This window comes from Oppia nitens, unplaced genomic scaffold (genome assembly GCF_028296485.1).
Source record: "Oppia nitens isolate AA-2021 unplaced genomic scaffold, nextdenovo-longstitch-racon4-pilon3 scaffold3_pilon_pilon_pilon, whole genome shotgun sequence".
Lineage (NCBI taxonomy): Eukaryota > Metazoa > Arthropoda > Arachnida > Sarcoptiformes > Oppiidae > Oppia > Oppia nitens.
The window spans coordinates 9,281,336-9,305,136 of NW_026533221.1; the positions used below are offsets into that span (position 1 = coordinate 9,281,336).

The 23,801-nt window shown below is 25.1% G+C and overlaps 5 protein-coding genes across 6 annotated transcripts; 2 read left to right on the forward strand and 3 right to left on the reverse strand.

Annotated features, from left to right (window-relative positions):
- Positions 1 to 998: 998 nt before the first annotated feature.
- On the forward strand, positions 999 to 2,743 carry LOC128958191 (plasma kallikrein-like). Its single transcript, XM_054304006.1, has 3 exons — positions 999 to 1,352; positions 1,975 to 2,407; positions 2,561 to 2,743. Exons 1-3 carry the CDS (start codon positions 1,219 to 1,221, stop codon positions 2,741 to 2,743), a joined length of 750 nt encoding a protein of 249 aa, XP_054159981.1. The 5' UTR covers positions 999 to 1,218.
- Positions 2,744 to 13,215: 10,472 nt separating this feature from the next.
- Positions 13,216 to 14,162, reverse strand: LOC128958193 (dual specificity protein phosphatase 21-like). The gene is made up of 4 exons (XM_054304007.1): positions 13,761 to 14,162; positions 13,529 to 13,667; positions 13,264 to 13,381; positions 13,216 to 13,219 (listed from the first exon to the last, which is right to left on the reverse strand). Exons 1-4 carry the CDS (start codon positions 14,160 to 14,162, stop codon positions 13,216 to 13,218), a joined length of 663 nt encoding a protein of 220 aa, XP_054159982.1.
- Positions 14,163 to 15,982: 1,820 nt separating this feature from the next.
- LOC128957541 (uncharacterized) lies at positions 15,983 to 17,634 on the reverse strand. The gene is made up of 5 exons (XM_054303319.1): positions 17,241 to 17,634; positions 16,786 to 17,183; positions 16,579 to 16,706; positions 16,192 to 16,490; positions 15,983 to 16,131 (listed from the first exon to the last, which is right to left on the reverse strand). The coding sequence occupies exons 1-5, from the start codon at positions 17,524 to 17,526 to the stop codon at positions 16,019 to 16,021; spliced, it is 1,224 nt and encodes a 407-aa protein (XP_054159294.1). The 5' UTR covers positions 17,527 to 17,634; the 3' UTR covers positions 15,983 to 16,018.
- Positions 17,635 to 18,216: 582 nt separating this feature from the next.
- On the reverse strand, positions 18,217 to 20,359 carry LOC128957582 (DNA topoisomerase 2-binding protein 1-A-like). The gene is made up of 3 exons (XM_054303374.1): positions 20,206 to 20,359; positions 19,357 to 20,135; positions 18,217 to 19,285 (listed from the first exon to the last, which is right to left on the reverse strand). The coding sequence occupies exons 2-3, from the start codon at positions 20,131 to 20,133 to the stop codon at positions 18,299 to 18,301; spliced, it is 1,764 nt and encodes a 587-aa protein (XP_054159349.1). The 5' UTR covers positions 20,134 to 20,135; positions 20,206 to 20,359; the 3' UTR covers positions 18,217 to 18,298.
- A 360-nt stretch (positions 20,360 to 20,719) lies between these two features.
- On the forward strand, positions 20,720 to 22,640 carry LOC128957704 (protein maelstrom homolog). 2 transcript variants are annotated; one of them, XM_054303510.1, is made up of 5 exons: positions 20,720 to 20,795; positions 20,971 to 21,113; positions 21,196 to 21,603; positions 21,662 to 22,006; positions 22,075 to 22,640. In XM_054303510.1, the coding sequence occupies exons 2-5, from the start codon at positions 20,981 to 20,983 to the stop codon at positions 22,473 to 22,475; spliced, it is 1,287 nt and encodes a 428-aa protein (XP_054159485.1). In that variant the 5' UTR covers positions 20,720 to 20,795; positions 20,971 to 20,980; the 3' UTR covers positions 22,476 to 22,640. The 2 variants fall into 2 exon arrangements, with proteins under 2 accessions (XP_054159485.1, XP_054159484.1); XM_054303509.1 differs by having other exon boundaries at positions 20,720 to 21,113.
- Positions 22,641 to 23,801: the final 1,161 nt, after the last annotated feature.

The following is a 23,801-nucleotide window of genomic DNA, read 5'->3' on the forward strand; positions in this document are numbered from 1 at the left end:
TTTTAATTTTATTTTATTAATAATTGATATTTAAAGAGCTATTATAACTATACATCTCATTGTTTGACTTACATATAAACTTGAAAACTAAAATGTCATAATTAGTTAGTCATACAGTAGTTATCATTTTAATTAAATTAAGCCTTGGATTTAGAAAATAAATGTGTAAATCATATATATATATCTAAACATAAATATTATAAATTTATCGTAATATATAATTATTTGATAATAATTTTTAATTATAATTGAAACTTATAAGTTATTAAAATATTATTTATGTTTTTTAATAATTGATTACCAATTTTAATAATTTTTAATATTTTTTAATGATTAAATTAGTTTTATTTTGTACATAAAATACTAATTGCATTGATTTTTGTATTTACAGTATTTACTTAAATGTATACACTTTTACTTAAAAAATGATTAGATTATGTAAACAATAATAATTATAAAATTACTAAACCTTTACTATTTTAAATAAGTTTATTATTTTTTATGAATTAATTTATCTATAAAATGTCATTTTTCTTAACAATCAATTTGATTAATTCATTTAATAAATAAAATAAAAATTATTAAGTGTTTTAAGTGTTAAAATTTATTGAAAATAATATTAGTATTATTCTTACATTATTAGTTTATTTTTAATCATATAAAGGTTGAAATTATTTTTTGAAAAATTTATTATTAGTTTTAGTAAATCCTTGATTTTCATTCATTTGTATTAATGTTAATAAAATGCCATAATTTATATAAAGTATAATAATTTAAGATAAAAATGTTTTAAATATTCGTCAATCAAGCGATTAAATAAAAAATTATATCATATCTTAAGTTGAAATTAATATGTTATACATATCTACAGTATGTTGTTGTCAATGATTTTGATGTTAACATTAGGTAAGTCAGACTCTTTCTATTGACATAATATACAGACTTGACATCATTTTATTTGAATTTGCGGTTAAAATCATAATAATTATTTTGTCATAACTTAATTTGATAATTGTATATTATTTGTTTACTTATTTTATTTATTCAAAATTTTTTTGGTTACGAGTTTTAATATCCAACCCTTTTGTTGACTCATCGCATGCAAAGATTGGCACTTATAATGGCATAATTGATAACAAAAATTGTGGCAATATTTACACAAAATGTTTGTTTGGATGTCTGGGAAACAGGAAAAGGGGTTCAAAATTGGCCCAACTTATGGGCGCCGAAAGTGTCAGTCCGGGTCAGTTCCCATGGGTTGTGTCCTTTCAAAATAATCGCACAAAACAACACTTTTGCTCGGGAACGGTACTCAATGGGAACTGGATTATCACTGCGGCTCATTGTTTTCTGTAATGTTTAAAATTTGTTTCAAAATATTTAATTTTTAAAGCACTTATATTTTTTAGATTTAAAGATTTTGATTTTAAAGATTTATATTTATGATACAGAGTGTATTTATATTTTTAAATATTGTAATGTCATAATTTATATTTTATTGATTTTTTTGTAGCATAGTTTTACGGTACAATTTTGATTTTATCGTAAATTAATTAATTTTCTAATATTTATTATTGTATTTTGTTTTCTGTATCTAATGGTTCTTAAATATATTAATATTATATCTTAAAGCTATAAGAGATTAGTTATCAAAACAAATATATTAAAAATATAATAGTCTTATACAGTATAATGTATATTACAGTATAATAAAAGCTAGAGATTTAAAAACAAATCAAAACAAAATCAATTGACTTAATTTAAATCATTGAAATCATTATCATTATCATTATCACTCAAATTTGTTTTTTTATAACTAAAATAAGTTACTATTAGATTACTTTGCATAACATGTCAAACTGCAAACTATTAATAGTAATACTATTTATTATCACTAAATCTTCTTGTTTTTTTAAATAATAAATTATAATTAATTAACATTTTATTTGGTTTAATATACACTACTGTATATAGAAAACACCGAAAAGTCGACACATTTTATATAAGAACCGGTTCCGTGTTTATTAATAAGGGTGATGTCGACAGGGCTCAGACCTATTATATTCATCCTATGTATAACTTTAGTGATCCGACCGGTCCTAACGATTTGGCACTGGTTTACATTGGAAGTGATGAACAAAAATCTTATAATAAGATTAATAACAATAAGATGTTAAAGAAGAAGAGAAATCATTATAATGACATTTGTTTGCCTGAAAAAAATATTGATAATAAGCACCGGGAGATTGCATATTATTCAGGTTTTGGTCGGATCAACCATAAGGGTGTTCGGGCCAGTAGTTTAATGACATCACAGATGACATTATTGCCAGACAGACAGTGCCAGTCATATATTACAAGACACGGTATGGCGTGTCTTACCTCAAACACCAGCCATACTTGTAAGGTATGATCACTTTTGTTGATTACTTAGATTTTTAAGTTATAAAACTATTAATATTATAATAAAATATACAGTAATTTTATTTATATAACTTTAATAATTTAATTTACATAAATATATCTAATATAATAAATATAATATATTTATAAATAATAGGGGGATTCTGGATCACCTTTGATTCAATATGTCAATAATAGGGCTGTGCTGATAGGCATACATAAAGGGTCGACAAAAATGTATGGCAAATGTGGCAAAGAGATATCGGTGACCACTAGAGTGTCCAAATTTATTGACTGGATAGTCGATACAATTAAAAACCATCAAAATATAATTAATTGACAATTTGATTGTCATTAAAATAATTTTCTCTGTATATTATTGTATAATACAGTACTAATTTCACATTAAAGTTTACATAACTTATAATAATGATAAAACTTAATATTAATATTAATACTTCTAATAAGTAGTGTTATAAATATTTGTTTTAAAAACATCATCATTTGTATCGTTTTGTAATAGTATAACTCCATAGGAGATAATTAGACCTAATGTCTATAAACAATAAATTAAAGATAATTATTAATATTTTTTATTAAATAAAAATTAAATTCAGATAAATAAATCAATATAATGCATAAGGAAATTATATATATATATATTTAAACATACCGTCAAAATAAGTGATTTTCCAATCGGGAAAAATCCAGAGGCCGTCACACTTCTCATATTTGTTTTGACGATTTGTTGCAATGATAATAACTAAACAATTTTTAAATATTTATATAATATTAATGTTAGTAAATCATTCAAATAAATTAATTTAATATATAATACACAAAATATTATAAACAATAATACATTATATAAAGTACTGTATATCTAGAATAACTAAGAGTATAATAAATTTAATTATTACCATAACATCGCATTTGATTGTATGAAATGTGTCAAACATATCAATAAGATTTTTTATTGATTTATTCTGCAAATTTATAATATAAATTAAAACAATTATGTATATAAAAAACAAAGATTATATAAAAATACCTGTCTATGTATGCGATCACACATAAAACATACGGTACCTAATCGGCCAATAAATACGATAAGACCTCCCAGTGCTGCCATTGAGTTTAAAGTGGAGAACATGCGACCGGCGGCCACACATTTACAACAAAAGTAAAACGATATCATTGTATCGCTGAATATTGAGGCCAACATAATCAACACCATTGGCGATATCATATCCGACAGACCGTCGATTAATGACTGTATTTTCAGATACTGGTGTTTCACGAGACGAATGTCCGATTCGCTATTAACCGTACGACTCGACTGCATGTGCCGGAGTCGTGTGGCCAGTGATTCCTGTATGACATTGATATACAATACAAAATATGCGAGAAAGAAATCGGTAGCAAAAACAATGGGCTGATTGTATAGTTCGGCCAAAAATGTCTGCAATGTCAGCACCAAAGGTATCGGTAAGTACCCAATATTATAGGTTGTACTCATAATGGCCAGATCGTACAGTATTACCAGAAATACAAACCAATAGACTAGACGCCGGTGATCGGTAAATTTATTTCCAACAATTATGTCAACTTTTGTCGCCTTCATATCAAGTGCTTCAAGTGTTTCCCGTAATGTTGTTATATAATCTCGAAAATATCGGCCACGTATAGCGTAAAATATACCCGACATATGACATACAATATTACGGTTAATCAAATGTATGAATATTTGCCGATTAGCCCATTCCGTGTGAACTGTTGTCCACAAACACATTATGTTTCTGGTAAGACACGGTGTTGTCAATACAAGTATATAAAAGTGGACAATCAGTTGATAACCGATTAGCAAAATGTATTTTAGCTTATTCTCCGACTTGTAATAGCCATAGAAACTTAAACTCAAGCACCGGTAGACTGAGATTATTGTATCAAAATAATCATTTTTTTGAGTATACATTTCTATAAATGCAAATTATTATATGATTCTTTGATAATGATAAAATTTGAATAAAACTAGTTGCTTATGTTTTTATAATTTTATAAATATTATTCAAGATATTTAATATTTGGTTATTACATGTATGATACATTAATTTATATAATGTTATTTATATAATAATGAACTTAATGTTTATTTTATAATAGGACAATTTCTATTATAATTAATATCAACAATGTGTTTACAATAGATATATTATCATTCATCATATATGTGTCAAATATTAAAATTATTATTATATTTCCTATGTTTAACTAAAATATTTGTAATTTACACATACAATAAGTTATCATTAAAAAATAATAATATTTATATATTTTTATAGTAATAATAATAAAATTATATAATAATGTGTTTGTCTTCTGTTTTGTATTAAATTTAAGTACATATGGTGTGGGTTTTAATATAAATTATATTTATATACTGTATATAAATGCCGTAAATATCTGTTGTCAATAACATAACTACTACTTTTATATTCACATAAAAAGTTTAAAATATTTTTTAAATTTACATATACTTTGTCAGACATTAAGTTATCAATTAAATTAAAAGTTTATAATTTAAAATCAATTTTTACTTTAATAATTTAAGCATATGTTATACATTATAAAATATTTTTCTTTAATATCATATAATAAACTTTAAATATACTGTGATATTATTATAAATTTTATTTATGTAAAATATACATAACTGCGTTATTTAGTGCTTATTTTTACTGTATATTTTTATTTTTATGTTATAGATATAATATTAATTTTATGATAAAATTAAATGTTATTGATATTTAAATAAAAAGTTGTGTAATTAAAAATTAATTATATAACATATATGGCTGTCCAAAAAATTAATATTAGACAAGGTCATGTCAAGATTTTCAATGTGGCTTAAATTTAGTTAAAAAACTTTACACAACAAATATTATTAAACTAAACAATATGTGTAATATTTTACAATCTTATTATTTATAGGGGGACTAATTATTTAAGTTTATATTTATTATACTTGCGATTTATCATTATACTGTTTATAAATATTAAATTAAAAATTGAATTAACAATATTAATTTTATTGATGACCTGAATTTGATTATCATTTATTATAATTGTTATATATTGTCAATTACTGTATATAAATTACAGTATATTACATTTGATGACATTGAAATGTTCAATATATCAAATGACTATTTACTGTATCTAAAACATGTAAATAATAAACTGTTTATTAGTTTTTATTATATTTTTAATTAAATTTTATCATAATATATATATTTTTAATATAATACAATTAGTCAGTATCATTATAAATAGTTAATTTTATATAATGCTAAAGAAAATTGATAATTAAATTTATTTAGGACTATTCAATGAACATTACTGTATAGTCATTGAATATAATCAATTATTGTTGAATTCAATTATTTATCTTTATTAATAATATTGTAAATTATATAAAATAAATGCTATTTATTCCAGAAATATTCAGGGATATATGTTTGAGATGAAATTAATTATTAAAGTTTTTAATTAATGTTACTTATAATTTGAACTTAATTACTATATTATTAAATTTTGCAAATTTTTATTTATTTTACATATATTAATATACAGTATTATGAATAAACTTAATATATTGTAAATAATTTTATAAATTTTCGAAATATCAATTTATTATTTATTGACAAAACATAAAAAATTGAAATTAAATAATATATGTTTTTCTATTGTATATATTGATATTTTATAATATTTGCGCAATCATTTAAAAAACTAAATAATTTTCAATATTACATTTTAACAGTATTAGTTGCTATCATATTTATCATATTATATTTACTGTATTATTAATTTTTAATAATACATAAAACATAAAATTAAAACGATATTACTGTCAATTTTATTAAATAATAATATAAATATAAAATTAAACCTTATTTATATAGTTAACAACACAATTGTTAATATAATAAGAAATATAAAGGAGAATTTTTCTAATACTTATTTTTTATGTCAAATATAATAATAACATGTTATGTCTAATCTATTATTTTATTATTATTTAACAAAATTGAATATTAAAACAAAATAAAAATAATCAGTTCAATTAAAAAGCATTTATAGTTCAATTATATATCATATAATTTATATTTAAAAAAAATATTTTTCAACATTTTTAATTAAATTTGATTATAATATTTTTTAATTTTATATTGATATTTTTTTATACAGTACTTTCAATCATAAATTTATAACAAATAAAAAATTATTTTAATTAATTTCTGAATAAACATTTATATTTTAATATTTGCTTATTTTTTGCAGCTTCTACTGTAACTGTAAAAATAAAATTTATTTTAATTAATTAGTAAAAAAAGTAAACACTTTTATATTATTTTTTAAAAATTATGTAAAATAATATCATACAATAGTAAATTAACATTAATGCTAAATAAAACATAGAAATATACAAATAAAGATACAAAATTAAGGTAAATTACATAAGAAAAATAAAAAATAATGATTAAAAACATAATTTTTTGAACTATCAATTAAAAACACGACTTTTTCAATACTTAAATAATACCATCGAGGAAAGTATTGTCCAAAACAATGAGTCGATTTCCTAATAGTACTTTAATGATAGCAATACTCCAAACGGGCCATTTGGCACATAACAGGCCAATCACCCAATCAATGAAACCAAATACCACTTTCAAACACATCGGTCGCGATTTGTTTGCACGAAAATACTCCGGCAAACCCTTGCGCTCAATCACCGCATCGATGGTCTCCTGAGTCGGCTTTTTCAGGTCATAGGCCAGACCAATGAGTTTGCAAAAGTCAATGAAAAGTGTGGCCGGATTGAAGATCTCGTACCACGTCTTCTCACTGTTTGAATAGTCTTTAACCAAAATAAAACAATTTGCTTAATATAATACAAGATACCAAAGTTTAAAAAACAATTAATGTAATACTAAATTAATCAGTAAAACAATTTTAATCTATATAAATATATAAATATCTTATATAAGTTTTACTATGATAGTAATCATGAAAAATAATATTTATTTAAGTTATTTATAATTTACAGTAAACATTGTAAAAACAATGTATTAATAAATATAGTCATAAATATAGACATAGACATAGACATACCCCAAGGGAATGTGTGGTGATAGTTATGATTTCCCTCACCCATTGTTATCCAATTAATTATTTTATTTTCTGTTGGTTTCATAAATCTATCGTATGGTCTATGTGTTCAACAAACAGTTAAAATATATACAAAAAAGCACAAAAAAATATAATCAATAATTTTTATATTAGATTAAAAATGCAATCTAATTGCAATCAGTGATAGATGACATACCTGTCCCCGAGAAAGTGTGCCACACTATTAACGGTAAATAAATGATGCAAAACAACGACTGTTCTCAAACAGCTGCAGATCAAGAATGCTGTCAATGGATTTTCCTTCCAAAAAACTATCGGTACGACAGTTGGGAACACATAGGCCAACAACAATACCAAAGGTATGTACAACTTGTGTTGATAGTAGACAATGGGGTCGTTGTAGAGGTCGTCTAACGGAACTTTCTTGCCGTACTCGATAACCTCCGGGCGCTTCTTAAGCATCCACCACCCGATGTGAGCAAAAAAGAAACCGCGACCCGGATTTTTGGGGTCTGCGTGAGTGGCCGGCCATTTATGATGGTTGCGGTGATCGCGTGAATAGGATAGTATGCTGCCGTTGACTGTCATTGTTTGCAAAATAGCTAAAAATATTTGCAACGGTAGTCTCGCTTTGAACGTCCTGTGCGACCAATATCGGTGGCCACCGATCGACATACCGAACCCCGAAAACGATGAAATAAGAATAACCCAAATCAATGTAAACAAATGGACCTGGTTCAGACACGAATGTATGTAGCCGTAGACGGCCAGTGCATGCATTACGGCTAAAAAGATTACGTTTGACCACTTGATCTGTGACAGTCGGTAACCGAAAATTGTAAATTTTGCTTTTTTCTCTACCACTTCGGACACTATTTCATTAATGGCAGTCTCATAGTATCCAAAGTCCACTCCAACCTCTTCGGTGTCCAATGTTTTCAATGGAACATCACTTTCATCTATTGCAACACTTATAATCTTCTGCTTATTATTATTATTATTATTATTATTATTATTATTATTATTATTATTATTATTATTATTATTATTATTATTATTATTATTATTATTATTATTATTATTATTATTATTATTATTATTATTATTATTATTATTATTATTATTATTATTATTATTATTATTATTATTATTATTATTATTATTATTATTATTATTATTATTATTATTATTATTATTATTATTATTATTATTATTATTATTATTATTATTATTATTATTACAGTATTATTATTATTATTATTATTATTATTATTATTATTATTATTATTATTATTATTATTATTATTATTATTATTATTATTATTATTATTATTATTATTATTATTATTATTATTATTATTATTATTATTATTATTATTATTATTATTATTATTATTATTATTATTATTATTATTATTATTATTATTGTTATTATTATTATTATTATTATTATTATTATTATCGTTGTTATTATTGTTATCTAATTTATTTTCTGTAGATTTTGAATCACTTGAGTCAATCATTATGAAAAATTATTTATATTATTTTTTTTAATTCCCGGAGTTAATAATTGTATTATATATATAATAAATAAATATTGTATAACATAACACAGTAGCACACAATTTTACTGTCCAAAAAAAGTTAATAAAATATTTTTTAAAATCAAATTAGTGGTAAAATTCATGTATACCAAACATAATATTTTTAATATTGATTATTATATGTACTATAACTAAATCTGTAGTCAGATTGACATTTAATATAGAAATAATATATATATTATTAAACAATTTCATCAGAAATATATGTTTACTTTATTGTTGCTAAACTATTTTTAAGTATTTTATTAATATAACGACTATATTTAAGATAAATGAAAATCTCTATGACTTTGAAAACTATATTTATAATTTAAAAAAACTATATATTTTTATGAATAATCTGTCAAACATTGTATAGTCATTTATATCAGGTCTATAAACACACAATAAATTAATCAAAAATCTTTGTTGTGGAGATATAACAAATTACTTATTAATTCAATTGTTAAAATTAATTAACTTAAAAAATAGATTATAAAAATATATATCTTATATTTATTTACTATTTTGATAAAAAATTTTAATTTTATAGCAAAAGTTATAAATAATATATTTTGAAAACCTGAAAAACTATAGAAAAGCAATAATATTTTTGATTAATATATTTGATGATTATTTAAATAACTTATTGACATTATTATTATTATAATTATTATTATTGCAAAACAAATGAAAATAAAAATATCATATTTTATGGTGAAATGACATAACAAGATGTTTATAAAAATTATATTAAACACAGTATATAATTTTCATCATAAAATTATTGGCATAAATATTTGAATATAAAATCACACATAAATCTTAAGCTTTCAATTAAATGTTAAAAACAAACAAAAAACTGATTTATCCATAAATTAAAAAAATCACATTTTACAATGAAATATTATAATATTAAAATATTTTATTCAATTGTTAGTTTATATATTATAATAATTATAATATAAAGCTATTTATTTATAATTTTATAATTTTTTATTAATATTATTTTCTATAAACAGTAACAGTTTCAAAAACATGATTTAAACTAAATAAAAATTTGTTGATTTGAAAAGCGTTGCATTTTTAATCAAAAAAAAAATATTTAAATAAAAGTAAGATTTATACTTGAATTTCACTATTTTTTGACATTAGCATTAAGTTATAACCTTTTAGTTGAGAAAATCTGTAAAAACCACATAACATATTATATATTTTACATTTATTTAATTAATTAAAGTGTGATTATCAAACACATACACAGATATTATAAAATGATATACAATATGTATAATATTATTCTGTTTATACATTCAATAACTCTTATTTGTATATTAAATTAATACTATATTGAATATATAAAATAAATATGAGAAAAAATTGAATGATAAAAAGATATTTGATTTTCATAAATAATTCAAAACTAATTTTTCATTTATTCATTTTTTCAATATAAAAAAATAAGTAAAAGTGATTGAAAATTATCAATAACAAAAAAATATAAATACAATAAAAGTAACAAAAGTAATAATCTGAAAATGTTTGAAAAGTTTAGTTATAATTTTATAACCACAACAAACAAAATAAACTGTAGTCAAAAAAACTCACGAAATTTTAAAATCTTTTTTTCACTTACTCTAAACTTTCATTCAATTGCAGCTTGTTTTCAATTATATAGAAATTTTTGAATAAAATATATTATTATTATTGATAATAATATTTAATACAAATAAATACATACATACATATATTTGCGTTTAAAATAATTGATATTATGAAGGCTAATGTGTTTGAAATTTTCAATCAATTAATCAATTACTTCCCAGTTGTTATAGATTGTCAATCAATATTATGATATGCATCTCATAATATATCAATATATCAATAATATTATATAATTGTATTTATTATAGATTATTATTGTTCATTTCGATGACGAAGACAGAGGTGGTCTAAATCCATCACTCAGTGATTAGTGTCGATCGGGTCGACCGGTAATAGTGTTGGTGTATGTGTTTGGGGTCAATACTTTTAAGGTTACAATTTTTATGTTATTATCAAATATATACTATTATTTTATATATTTATTATTAATTTATCTTTTGTTTCAATGTCACTAAATTATTTGCTGTATTGATCTAATATTCACAATATTTGTGATAAAATATAAATTTAATATACATTTCAACAGTATTTTAAACATTTTATTGATTACAACATTTATTTCGATATATAGCATAAAATTTATTTAAACTGTATAATTAAAATTCAATTAGATTTATGAAAAATTAATCAATATGCATTTAAATAATAATAAAGAAAATTTGAATTATGATATCACATATTAGGACAAAAAATGATTAAATGTTTTATATTTGCTGAATATGTTTAATAAGTTGTTTTAAAAATAATTTAATACTTTTAAGCAAAAAAAGAAGTTTTCCTTTAATTTTGTTTTCAATGTAAGATTTTTATTTATTAATTATTATAAATATTTTACTAACTTTAATAATAAAGGAAATACTATAAAAATGTTTTTACACAATTTTTTTAATCAAAACTTATATTAAAGTTTATAAGAAGATCTAATTATTGTCAAAAAACATTAATTTTTGTATATATATATATTATATTACTATACAGTATATTAGTATATTTATATATGGGTTTTATTTTTATCACTGACTAAAAATTTATCTTTATTATTTTTACAAAATATGTTTATTAATAGAAATATATTGTTTATTGTAAGTTAATTTAATTATAAAAGAAGTTCATTAACAACAGTCAATTGAAATTAAATAAATAGTTTGTCATATAATCAGTTGTACAAAATAAATGTCCATTTTTTATAAAAACAATTGCATTTTGACATTTCAATGTCATTAATGTATTTTATTAAATATTGAATTATTAATAGTAAACTATATAATTTTAAAGTAAAGTAAGTAAGTAAATGTAATATATAAATGATAGCATAATATAATAAAGTGATTAATAAATGTATTGTATAAATATGTATCAAAATTTTACAATATATTTTACTGACCATTAATTTCATGCTTTTATATAATTTACAATTAGCTCTACGGCAACAAAAACGACTAAAATTTTATTAAAAATTCACAATTAATTAAATGATAATTAAAAAAACACATTTTGTTTTTATCTATTGGTGAGTCAAAAAAGTAAAATTGCCCAGTACAATTCAACTAATGTTACATATTTAAAATAAAATAAAATAAAATAATGAACATATTTTAGTATATTTAATATTAATATTATAGTTCAAAATCATTGTGCCTATATTGTTGTAGTAAAATCTAATTATTTAAATAATAGACTTTACATTGAATTTGATTTATTGAAACCTTTAGGCCATCAAATAGATAATTATTTTAAATTCAATAATAATCAAAATATTATTGTATTACTGTTGTTGATACTACTGTATTATTAATATAAATGTATTACAAATGATAAATTTTTTTAAAAGTTCTTATTAAATATTAATAATTTAATTATGTTTTAATAATAGACATAACAACGAATAAGTTTTACAAAAAACAACTATTTAATCTATTTATCTTTTTTTCATTGATATTAAATTATCACTTGTATCATTATACAACTATTGTAACAAATTAGTATATAATTAAATAAAATTGTTTTATCAATTTTTAAATTATACTTTTTATATAATATCCAATGTATAATAATAATAAAGGTAATATGCCTATAATACAGTACAGTAATTACTGTTTATAGTAAACATAATGTTATCATAACTTTATATTTAGTTAAATAGCATAATGTAGTATAAAATGTAAATTTCATATTTTAATATTATATATTTTATAATTAATTCATGTTATTCAGGATTGTTTTTTTATTTGTGTTTATTGATAATATATAAATTCACAAATAAAAATAATACAATAAATATATAATACATTAATTAGCAATTTGTATATTAATATGTTATTTATTATATTTAGCGATCAATTCTTTTATTGTCTTTGATTTGCTATTTTTAGCTATAATATCATCCAATTTTGTATAATTTTTATCAAACAAATGCATTTCATATTTCAATAATTGTCGGATAAATCCAGGATTGACGCCAATAAATGGACGCTTACTTTTGACCAAATCGTAGGCTAAATCCAAAGACATTCTTTGACTTTTCATTAAATGTGCTAATAGTTTGATATCAAACAGAGAGAGAGAGAGAGAGAGAGAGAGAGAGAGAGAGAGAGAGAGAGAGAGAGAGAGAGAGAGAGAGAGAGAGAGAGAGAGATTGATAAAAAAATATAACTTAAACGTTTTATACTACTGTATTATACCCATCGTTATAGTGGCCGATCGGCTTCGCCCTAATCGACAATGAACTAGTGTTACCACTTCTTTTGTCTCCATTTCTGTAATTATATCGGATATATCATCAAAATATTTATATATATTTTCAGTTCTATGATCTTCTGCCTAATAATATTAAAAACAACAAAATTGATGAAATCAAACATTTTTGTTGTTATTAAAAAAAATTGCTAATCATTTAACAACTAAACTACTGACAGGAATCCTAATATTGTGAATGCCGTCCACTTTATATAAGGGTGTTTCGTGAGTGACGCTTACAATAAATGCGATTTTATTTTTTCTAATGGATTCCTCGCAAATACCTCCAAAACTAGTCATAAATAAATAATCAGTAATTTTGGACATTTCAGTGAACGGACGGCTGTAGACATAAGACGTGGTTTTTGTTAACTTCTTTCGAAGCTCTTGTATCTCATGACTGGTCGGTAAACAATCGTAATCACGGGAACAGATAGTATAGCCACGGGTTGTATGGACTAAATGTTGGCCTCTTTCTACAGCTCCCGGTTCCTGTTGGAAATTGTCGATAAACTCATTATTATTGTTACCACTATCGCAACAACAACCACAACAAAAATAACAAATACTCCAAATCATAGTCTTTTTTATTAATAAAATATTATTTTTATTATCTATTATTTTCTTAACGGATAATACAGTAGTTTAGTTTAATGTCTCCGTTATATTCAAAATAATATTTGTTAACAATCCTATTAATATAATTATGAATTAATTTAAATATCATGCGTTTATAAATTAAATACTAATAATAATATATTAGATCCCACATTATTTTTCTTTTTTTTAATCTCTATATATTTATTTCGTATTTATTATTTTGTCTTTACTTTAAATTATGGCTTAAATGTATATTTTAGCCAGCCAGCAAAAAAATGTTTTTAATGCAGTTATACATATATAAAATGTTAGTTTTATTATATAATTATTATTTTGTTAGATTAGTTTGGGTGAGTATGAGGTTAGGAAGTGGTTGGGTGGGTGGGGATGGGTTTGGGGAAAATAATTTTCTACTGGCTGTCTATAATCTACATTTGTTCCTTAAAAATTAACTGTTAGTTTTAAAATAAAGTTTATTTTACCGTTATTTAAATAATTTATAATTTTTTATAATCTCACGAAAAGTAATTGTTTGCGTAACAGAAATATAAATTTATACAGATTTTCAAATTATATATAATAGTATAGGTTTGAAGTCAAACCCTTCGGATAAAATATGTGTGAATCGGCTGATCTCTCAAAAAGAGATCAATGCCATCAATTGATCCAACATTTATCACAAATGTGTCTTATTATTGATAATAAAATTAATATATTTAGTGAATTATCTGAAGAAGAGAGTACTCTTATGAATACATTCTTGTATTTAATTGTCAAACAAATCAATGAAAATCAGTCAATAATAGTTGATAACAATAGCCAACCAAATGATGACCAATCAGACCAATCAGTATTTATCAATGAATATATAAATAATATATCAATTGAGAGACAATTAGTAGAACTAATGTTAGAAAATTTAGACGAAACCAGAGAACATATAATACAACTATTGGATAGTTATAGACAATTGTTTTCATTGTTTGCATTACAACCGATAAATATGATTAATGAGAGTTGGAATCAATTGACTGATAATCTAATTAATAATATCAATGAAATAAATCAATACTTAAATTCCATCGATATTAGTATCAATTCTTCGCGAACTTCATTAATCAATTATTTTGAAAGTATTATAGATTTGAATTCATTGAATATGTAGTGTAAAATACTGTACAGTAGTTTATCTCATTAATAAAATCTCAGTTGTTTTTATTATTATATATATCGTATTATTATTTAAATGTTTTTCATATAATTTGTTTAATAAAGTAATAATAGTAAGAAATATTTAAATTAGTTATACAGTAATTTAAATGTTTTAACTTATAATTAATTGGATAAATAATTGTGATTCAAACAAGTAGTTTAGATAAGCATTCAAAGCAAATAATGCTATACGAGTCTAATAATTATGCAATAAATTTGATATATCGTAATGCAATTTTTTAATACATTAATAGAATTAATTTATTTTATTGTATGTAAATAATACGGTTATTAAAAAGTTATTACTAAAAACAATTTTATTATATTAAAATACTGTTTTTTTTATTAAACAGTTCTAATGTTAATGTTATTATCAAAAATTAATATTATACACTAAAAATTCTAATTAAATAACAACTAGCAATAAATATTTAACTTCAAATAAATTTGTTAAAATTAGGTTAATTATTATCACATTAAAAAATAGTACCGTAATATTAAATACTATACTAGAAAAATACCAGTAATTAAAAATACGTGTTTATATATTTTTTAAAATTTATATAAGTTAACAAAATATAGATCACTCAACAATTTGAATCAAATAACAAACAATTATCATTTCAAAGATTTGAATTATGATCTCTTCGCCGATAAAACAGTATATATGCGTTACGGGTGACCATCGACTCGTCGCCAACTTTATCGACACGATTATCATCAAAACATCGCCAAACTAATCAACAAAAATAATTTTATTGTTTTACAAAAAAAAAACAAATTTAATAATCATTACTTGAAGTGTCATAATAATTGTCGCTACACTTGACGTATGACGTATAGTGACCGCCATCGACACCACCGTAATGGTTGACAACACCGTAAAGATCATACGTACAGTTGGGGTTAGCATTACTACAATAGGGATTAAGATCTAAACCATAGAGAGGAAAGTTGACAAATGAGGTTATCTTTTCCGAACACAAGTTCTCATCGAAACAAAAGCGCTTCAATTGAATGACCAATATTTTAGGCAATTGCCATAAACTGATCCGTTTTATAGCATTACGGGTTTGTTTGCATTGTGGACAATACCTGCAATTTTAGTAGACATAAAGTTAGTTATTTAAACAAAATAATTAATACAATTATTAAGTTTTCTTATTTAGATAATAAATCATACCATGAATTCTGATTCGATAAATATTCTGATGCCGTAAATAATGACAAACAGTCCCTTAATTCAATGTTATCGTAATGTTGAGGAATGGGTAAAGACAGACACATGAATGGATCAAATTTAAATGAATCCTAATTTTTAAAGTAAACAAAATATTATAATCACTAAATAACTAATTATTAATAATTTAATCAATTAATGGATCCATACTTTTGGGCAAATTGAACAACGAATGAGTGAAGCGTATTGTCCATAGAAAAGATCGGTAATAATCGAGTCGTTGTTTTTCTTGAACTGAGACCACGAATGTGAGGCCAACATCTTGCCATTCATCAGTTCTTCGTCTTCGTTATTATCAGTGTATGAGATAAACGTATGACTTCGGGCTCTATTGAGGTCTTCATGAAGTGAGTCCAACAGAAAAATACAGTATTCATGTGCGTCCTGTTGTCCTCTAAGGCTAAACATTTGGCTCCTTTCGACCAACGCTTTCAATTGTGTCGGTCGTATAGATTGGCATTTGTTTGACCATAACTTACGAAACAGAAGTGCCAAATGATAGGCCGTCATTCCGTCCGATTTGTTCAGATCTTTTAGAAACTGATTGGCTAAACAAACAGACCATAAGATCAACTATCAGATCGTTAGAAAACTTTGATACTTACAGATAATATAATGTCTCAGTGGATCCGTATGTGCCAAACACTGGAGGATGGCATTCATGAAACAGGTGTTACCCAAGTTGTCCAAACCAGTGACCCAGTCGTTGATAGTCGACTGTCCGCTTGATGTTGACGACCAAACGGTGTCCAACGAGTCCTGCGAGTCACTGTTCATTAGTTTATTATATCCGAAGCTCATGTCGTCCGCCAATAGTGGCCAGTGGTCAACAAAATCAAGTGAAAAACTTGTTAATGTATTGACAATTATATTATTGTTATTGTCTTTCATAGCAATCGTGTAATACAAGTGACGAAACACTGATATAAACACAGAAAGTGAAAGTCAATAATGTTATCAATAGTACAGTGTTTACAATAACCCTATGTTTTATTCAGTACTACTGTATTGTACTGTATATTAATAGTTGAAACATAAAATTATTGCCCCTTTTATTACAATATAATAACGTTATTAATATATTTTAATATTAAAGTCGCAAATATTTGGTTGAAAAAAGTTTTTATTTAAATAAACTTTTTTGTCGACACTTTTATTTACTAATAACCTAACCATAACCTTGAAGCTAAATACATCTACCTATACCTATAAACAACTGTTCCCATCAGTGGAAATTGTTGCCAAGTTTTATACTAAAAATATTTTTTCCATATTAATAGAGAAATGTCTAGAAATATCTAAATTAATGTTAATTTAAGTTATAAAACACAATAAATAAAAACAATTGTAATATATTATAATGGTATTTAATTTCATATACTATTATGAATGGTATAGTTTAATAAAAAGTCATTTAAAATAATTAATAAATTATCAAATAAACAAAATATTTTCTTTAAAAATCTATAATTATTATATCGTATTTTACAAATAGCTAAATCTAATACAATTACAGTTATAATAAAATTCATGTGTATTATAATAAACAATAACCTCTTGAATAAATAATTAAATTATAATAAAATGTATTAATTATAATAAATTAATCTAAATATATGTTTAAATACTATATATGTATATACAAAGTGTTATAATTAAAAAACTAGTAATCTTCCGAATCGTCGGCCCACTGGACACCCGATGAGTGATCATTCATGTCTTCGCCTAATGAACAATGGTTTGCTTTTATATTGAGTGATCTACCGCTGATAATAGGTTTACCCAATTTTTGGGGAGATATAACAGTCAACGGGCCGTCAAAAAAGTGTTTAGTTTTTTGACGTTTACTGTTGGAGTCGGTCATTCTGAACGATCTACTGATGCTGACAGTACTGGTACTACCACTGCTGCTATCATTGTCTAGACTTCGTTTATTTCGTTTAATCTCAAATTGCGAACAATCAACACACTCTCGTTGCCGAAGACATTCGAGTAGCCAATCAATTGTCACTAATTTACAAGATTTTTTGTCTGACAGTTTATTCACTTCACTATCAATAACATTGGTGCCAACGATAACATGTGTAATAATTTCTTTAAACTCATTGAAGACCATTGAACCGCTCGATGACAACGCTTTCTTGATTATATCAAACACCGGTTTCTTAAATCCAATTACATAGACATCACATCCTTCGAGAAACGACTCATTGTTAAGGCTCTTAATCAATGATTCCAATGTCTTAATAACACTGTCACAGGTTGTGTCTTGTGATACATTTGATGAAGTTTTCTGTATATTATTTTCCGGTTGTATGAATTCTGACGACGATATGCTTGTTTTGTCAGATGGGATACTATTTGCTTCTTTGCTATTGTTTTGTCTATTTGTTATTGTTTTATTTGATGGTTCTTCGCTTTTAATTAGAAAGTCTTGTTCATCTAAAGTGTATCCTTTGTCGATGGAGTCATATAACCAATTGATGCTCAGACAGGGAATGCCTTTCATCTGCGCATATTTGAACTTCTCTCCCGACGCCTCCTTTAACAATAATATACAGTTTTGTGCATTGAGTTTAAGTGACGGACTATAAACACCGCCGTTTTGTCGGACAATTTCCATAACTTTGTTGCGCTCATTGACGTCAACCTATAACACAACCAGAAATTACCGATTAATTTGATTAATTAATTCAAAGCAATATTAATAATAACAAATACCTGCGAAACAGTTATCATTAGTTTATTAAACATTTTGAGACTATATTTGTCAGTAATGTCTTTTTCGGCGGCATTAGAAAACTTGTGTTGATATATATTCCAACAGTCGTCCACCCAATGGCTGGACACAACAATAGCGCCACACTGTTTGGCCACCCGATACTTGCGGGATCGGACAGAGTCTGTAACCAAATGAGTGACTCGTTTGGTAAAATCTTTACAATAGTTAGCACACATGCGCTCCACTTTGTTGACCAAATCCTTTTTGCGTTGGCCATCAAAGCCGGACAACGAAACAAATAGTTTGCGCATACATTGACTGAACACGGGATGGGGTTTTTCGGGTATTGTTTTAAAGCGTTGCGGACACTCATTGCTGTAACAGTAGAGTATTGTCAGCGGTCCGCAAATACGGGCATCGATTGACCGAAGATATTCATACGCTTTTCCGTCAAAAGTGTCAAATATAAACAATGAGTCGATCAGACGGGAGCGCAACTCTTTCATGAACATCACTTCTTCCACTTTTATCCAATTGGCGTCAAACTTGTGGGCCTTCATCGCCGTAAATGCCGATTGCATGGACTGCGGTTGTCGACCAATAGTAGGTCCAGACGACTGTGAACTTGATTTAAATGTTTTTGTTTCAATAAAATAGATGACATCTTTGTTCGGTGACTTCGATGTCGCCGATGATTCACATGTTATCAGTTGTGAACTTTTTGGTGATTGGATCTCTCCGACCGATAGTGGCCGCTGGCGGTCGGCTTCGGACATACCTATAAAACATAATCATTCATATGATATATTTAGTGAATGACCTATTGGTGATAAACAGTTATGACTTACCAGTGCGTGGATTAAACTAATGGCGAAAAACGAGACATTTATGTGATATTTATAACAAACAATGCAATCGATTATAACGTAATTGAAATTCAAACGTAAACAATGAACGTATTATTGGCGGTCGCATAGCAACAGCAAACTTAATATTTACAAACACAAAGTGCACGTTTACACTAATAATGACTGAGAAGGCGGAGATTAATAAATATTTTGAGTACATTTTATATGTATAACTATATTGATATCTATGCATATAATGCGTTGATAAACTATTTAAACATATACAATCATTTAACATAGTGTAATGTTACAGTGTGACCAAATTATTAAGTTATGTAAAATTAATTTAACATTTAAATTATGAATTTTAGTATTTTTAAAGATTAAAAATTAAATAAATTGCAATTTTTATATAACTTATTACTTAATAAATAATATTACTTTAAAAAATTACATTACACTTATGTATTTTATAACTTAATTAAATGATGTTTTATTGCATACAATTAAAATGTATCAAAACTCGTGACAGTTGTTAACACTAAGTGTGTATTCAATACAATTTGGGCCCACATTTGACTGCATATACTGTAAACACACTTCACTTTCATTAATCATTTACTAACTGATGATATCATTGTTGTCTTAAACAACAAACCATTCAATGTTTTTAAGATTTTAAATCATTTTTTTATTACTTATACATATATTTTAACCATTGATCACATCTCTGTCCAAACATTTTATCAAATACTGTATATTAAGACTTAAAATAATGGGTAAATCAAAGGGAAGAAACGCTTTCTTTCATTTCTTGATTCACATACAAAACCAAATGAAGAAAGAGGGAAAAAACTTTGGATTAAATAATCCCGAACTTCAGACAATTGCCGGCGACCTATGGAAAGGTGTGGCCAATTGCAAGACTGGCCACTCTTATAGTGTTATAAACACATGATATATAATATATTTGTCTCATTGATTGCATAGATATGCCCAAAGAAGAGCGACAACCGTTTGAGTTGATGTCACAAAAGGAGAAATCTGGTGTCAATAGCTCAGCAAAGGTTACCATTGATATAACTCCGAAGTCATATAAGGAACAAAAAGGGGAAAACTTTGGCCGATCGGCGGCCATGTGTTCGGCCAATATCGATGATGAACAGTCACGCGAAGAGTTTTTCGCCAAATTGGTCGAGTCTTTTGTCAAAAGTTTTAAGTCAAAGACAGAGCTGATGGACGCACCGATATTTATTGTGGGAACTAATATCATGATTCGTACCGAAAGTTATCCCTCCGAATATTATCCGCTGGAAATCGGTATTTCGAGGTATACTATTCGCGAAGGCATTCACTGTACATATCACGAGTTTATTGACGCCGGAAAAGTGCCAATCGGTGAGTGCTTTCATAAAATTTTAGTATCATTTTAATTATATTGATTTGTATACATTAGGTTACATGCATATGGCAAATGATTGGTCTAAAACTAGCCATAAGATACCGTTAGACAACTTTGATCCAGCAGTTAGTGATTACAAGAAATTAGTAGAAGATATTGAACAGATTCTGGAAGAATCGCGATTCACGAATCCAGTGACCGGAAAGCCGACATCGATGCTAGTGTTTTGTCGCGAAGACGCAGTCGAACAAAATGCAGGAGTTTTCCGTTGGTTGGCACAAAAGTATCAATCAGTTGTACCCGGATTTGAATGGGACGTAGAGTTTCTTGATTTAGTCACACTTGTATGGAATATCACTAATTTCATTGAACGACCTATCAGTCAGCCAATAGCTGAAAGTAAGACAAACAGTTTATATCAATTGATTATTTTTTTAATTGATGTCAACTTTTTTTTGTGTCTGTAGACAAACTCACGAGTTCTACATATGACTATTCGCCGAACACTAACTGTGAGTTTCACGACGAACAGGACAACTATAACTGTGCTCAGGGACTGACCCGACGGCTCAGTTACATATTGACTGATATGCTTTGTCCTCTATTTGAAATCCGGCCAACGGAACGGCATTTGCCGCCCAAAATAAACGTTGTGGTCGATGCCTATATGGGCCGAATCAATGATGTTAATACAATACCAATTCGACGATTCAATCAAGCATTGAGTCTTAATGATAACAATTGGTCACCAAATGATGATAATGATCAACAAAGACACCATCAATCTGAACGACCCGACTCTAGTGCCAGTAGTGTTCAACGTAGACCTCAGGGTATTGGTCGCGGACGGGCTGTTTGGAAGAAATAGTTTCATTTTGACTACAGTTATCATAACTTTTGTTTATTTTTATCATACATTTTTTTAATTGACCTAAAAATTATTTGACTTGCATTTTACATTTTATAATTTTTTTATCTTACCGAATTTACATTTTTGTTTTATATATATTTTTAATTTTATCATTTATTTTAATCACTTGTTTGTATTTGCATGACAATAATTGATTTAAAAGCAATGTGTTTGTGATTACAGGTAAAAACAAATTATTTTTAACAATTGTTTTTATTTACCTGTAACTTATAATTAAAAACTTATTACCTGTAAATTGTTTGTTAAATATCATATATATAGGTAAAAATTTTATTAATCATACTTTCATTATTATTGTAATGACGACTTTTACAACATAATATCGATACATTTTATCAATTATTACAATTACCTAATTTGAATTACCGTATAATAAATTTATTTAAACAAATTTTAATGTGAACTAAAAATGTTAAATTTATTTAAGATTAATATTACAATTAGCATACTTTTAATTAAAACGAATTAAATATTTCTTTATTAACAATTATGGTAATCGAGGTAACAATGTGTATATGCTATGAAGGTTTGGGTGGTGACCAGGGTCCATCATCTTTGCTTCCACCTAATAATCTGGATGTTCCGCCCCATCTCTCAAATATATTATAGTTAAGTTCAACGGCATTACGTATGTCTTTGCGGGGAATTTTTTCGGGTGGATGTAAGTGATAGTGTAGGTAAAAGCCTAGACCCACACCACCCAACAGTCCCATGTATTTGAGAAAACGCTGAAATCGGGTCGACTTTATTGGTCGGGCCATTAGTATAGGATGACTACAAACACCGGCACTGTTAACACATTCTTGAATAGAGTTATCTATTGTACAAAAGTTATTATACAATTAATATCATTAAAAATTATATAGTATTTTATTAATTTAATTTTTAAAACAAAATTATCCAAAGTTTATGTTTAAATTATTATTACAAATACTAAACACATGATATAACAGTAGTAAAAACAAAACTATTTTAATAAAATGTAATTTTTATATAACAAATGATAACAAAAATGACGTTTTGTATTATCGAAATTAATTACATAAATATAATATTTTACTTTTTAATATTCAGGTAAACTTATTATTAATTTTTAGTAATATACCAATTTAGATTATTATTATTATCATAATGATAATATTTTTTAAATTATTTAATTTAAAATGTTCCAGGTGATAATTAAATTTTTTAACTATAGTATAAATTATGTGCGTTTATTGCTATCATGTAGTATGTTATACAATATTACAATAAATATTAAAC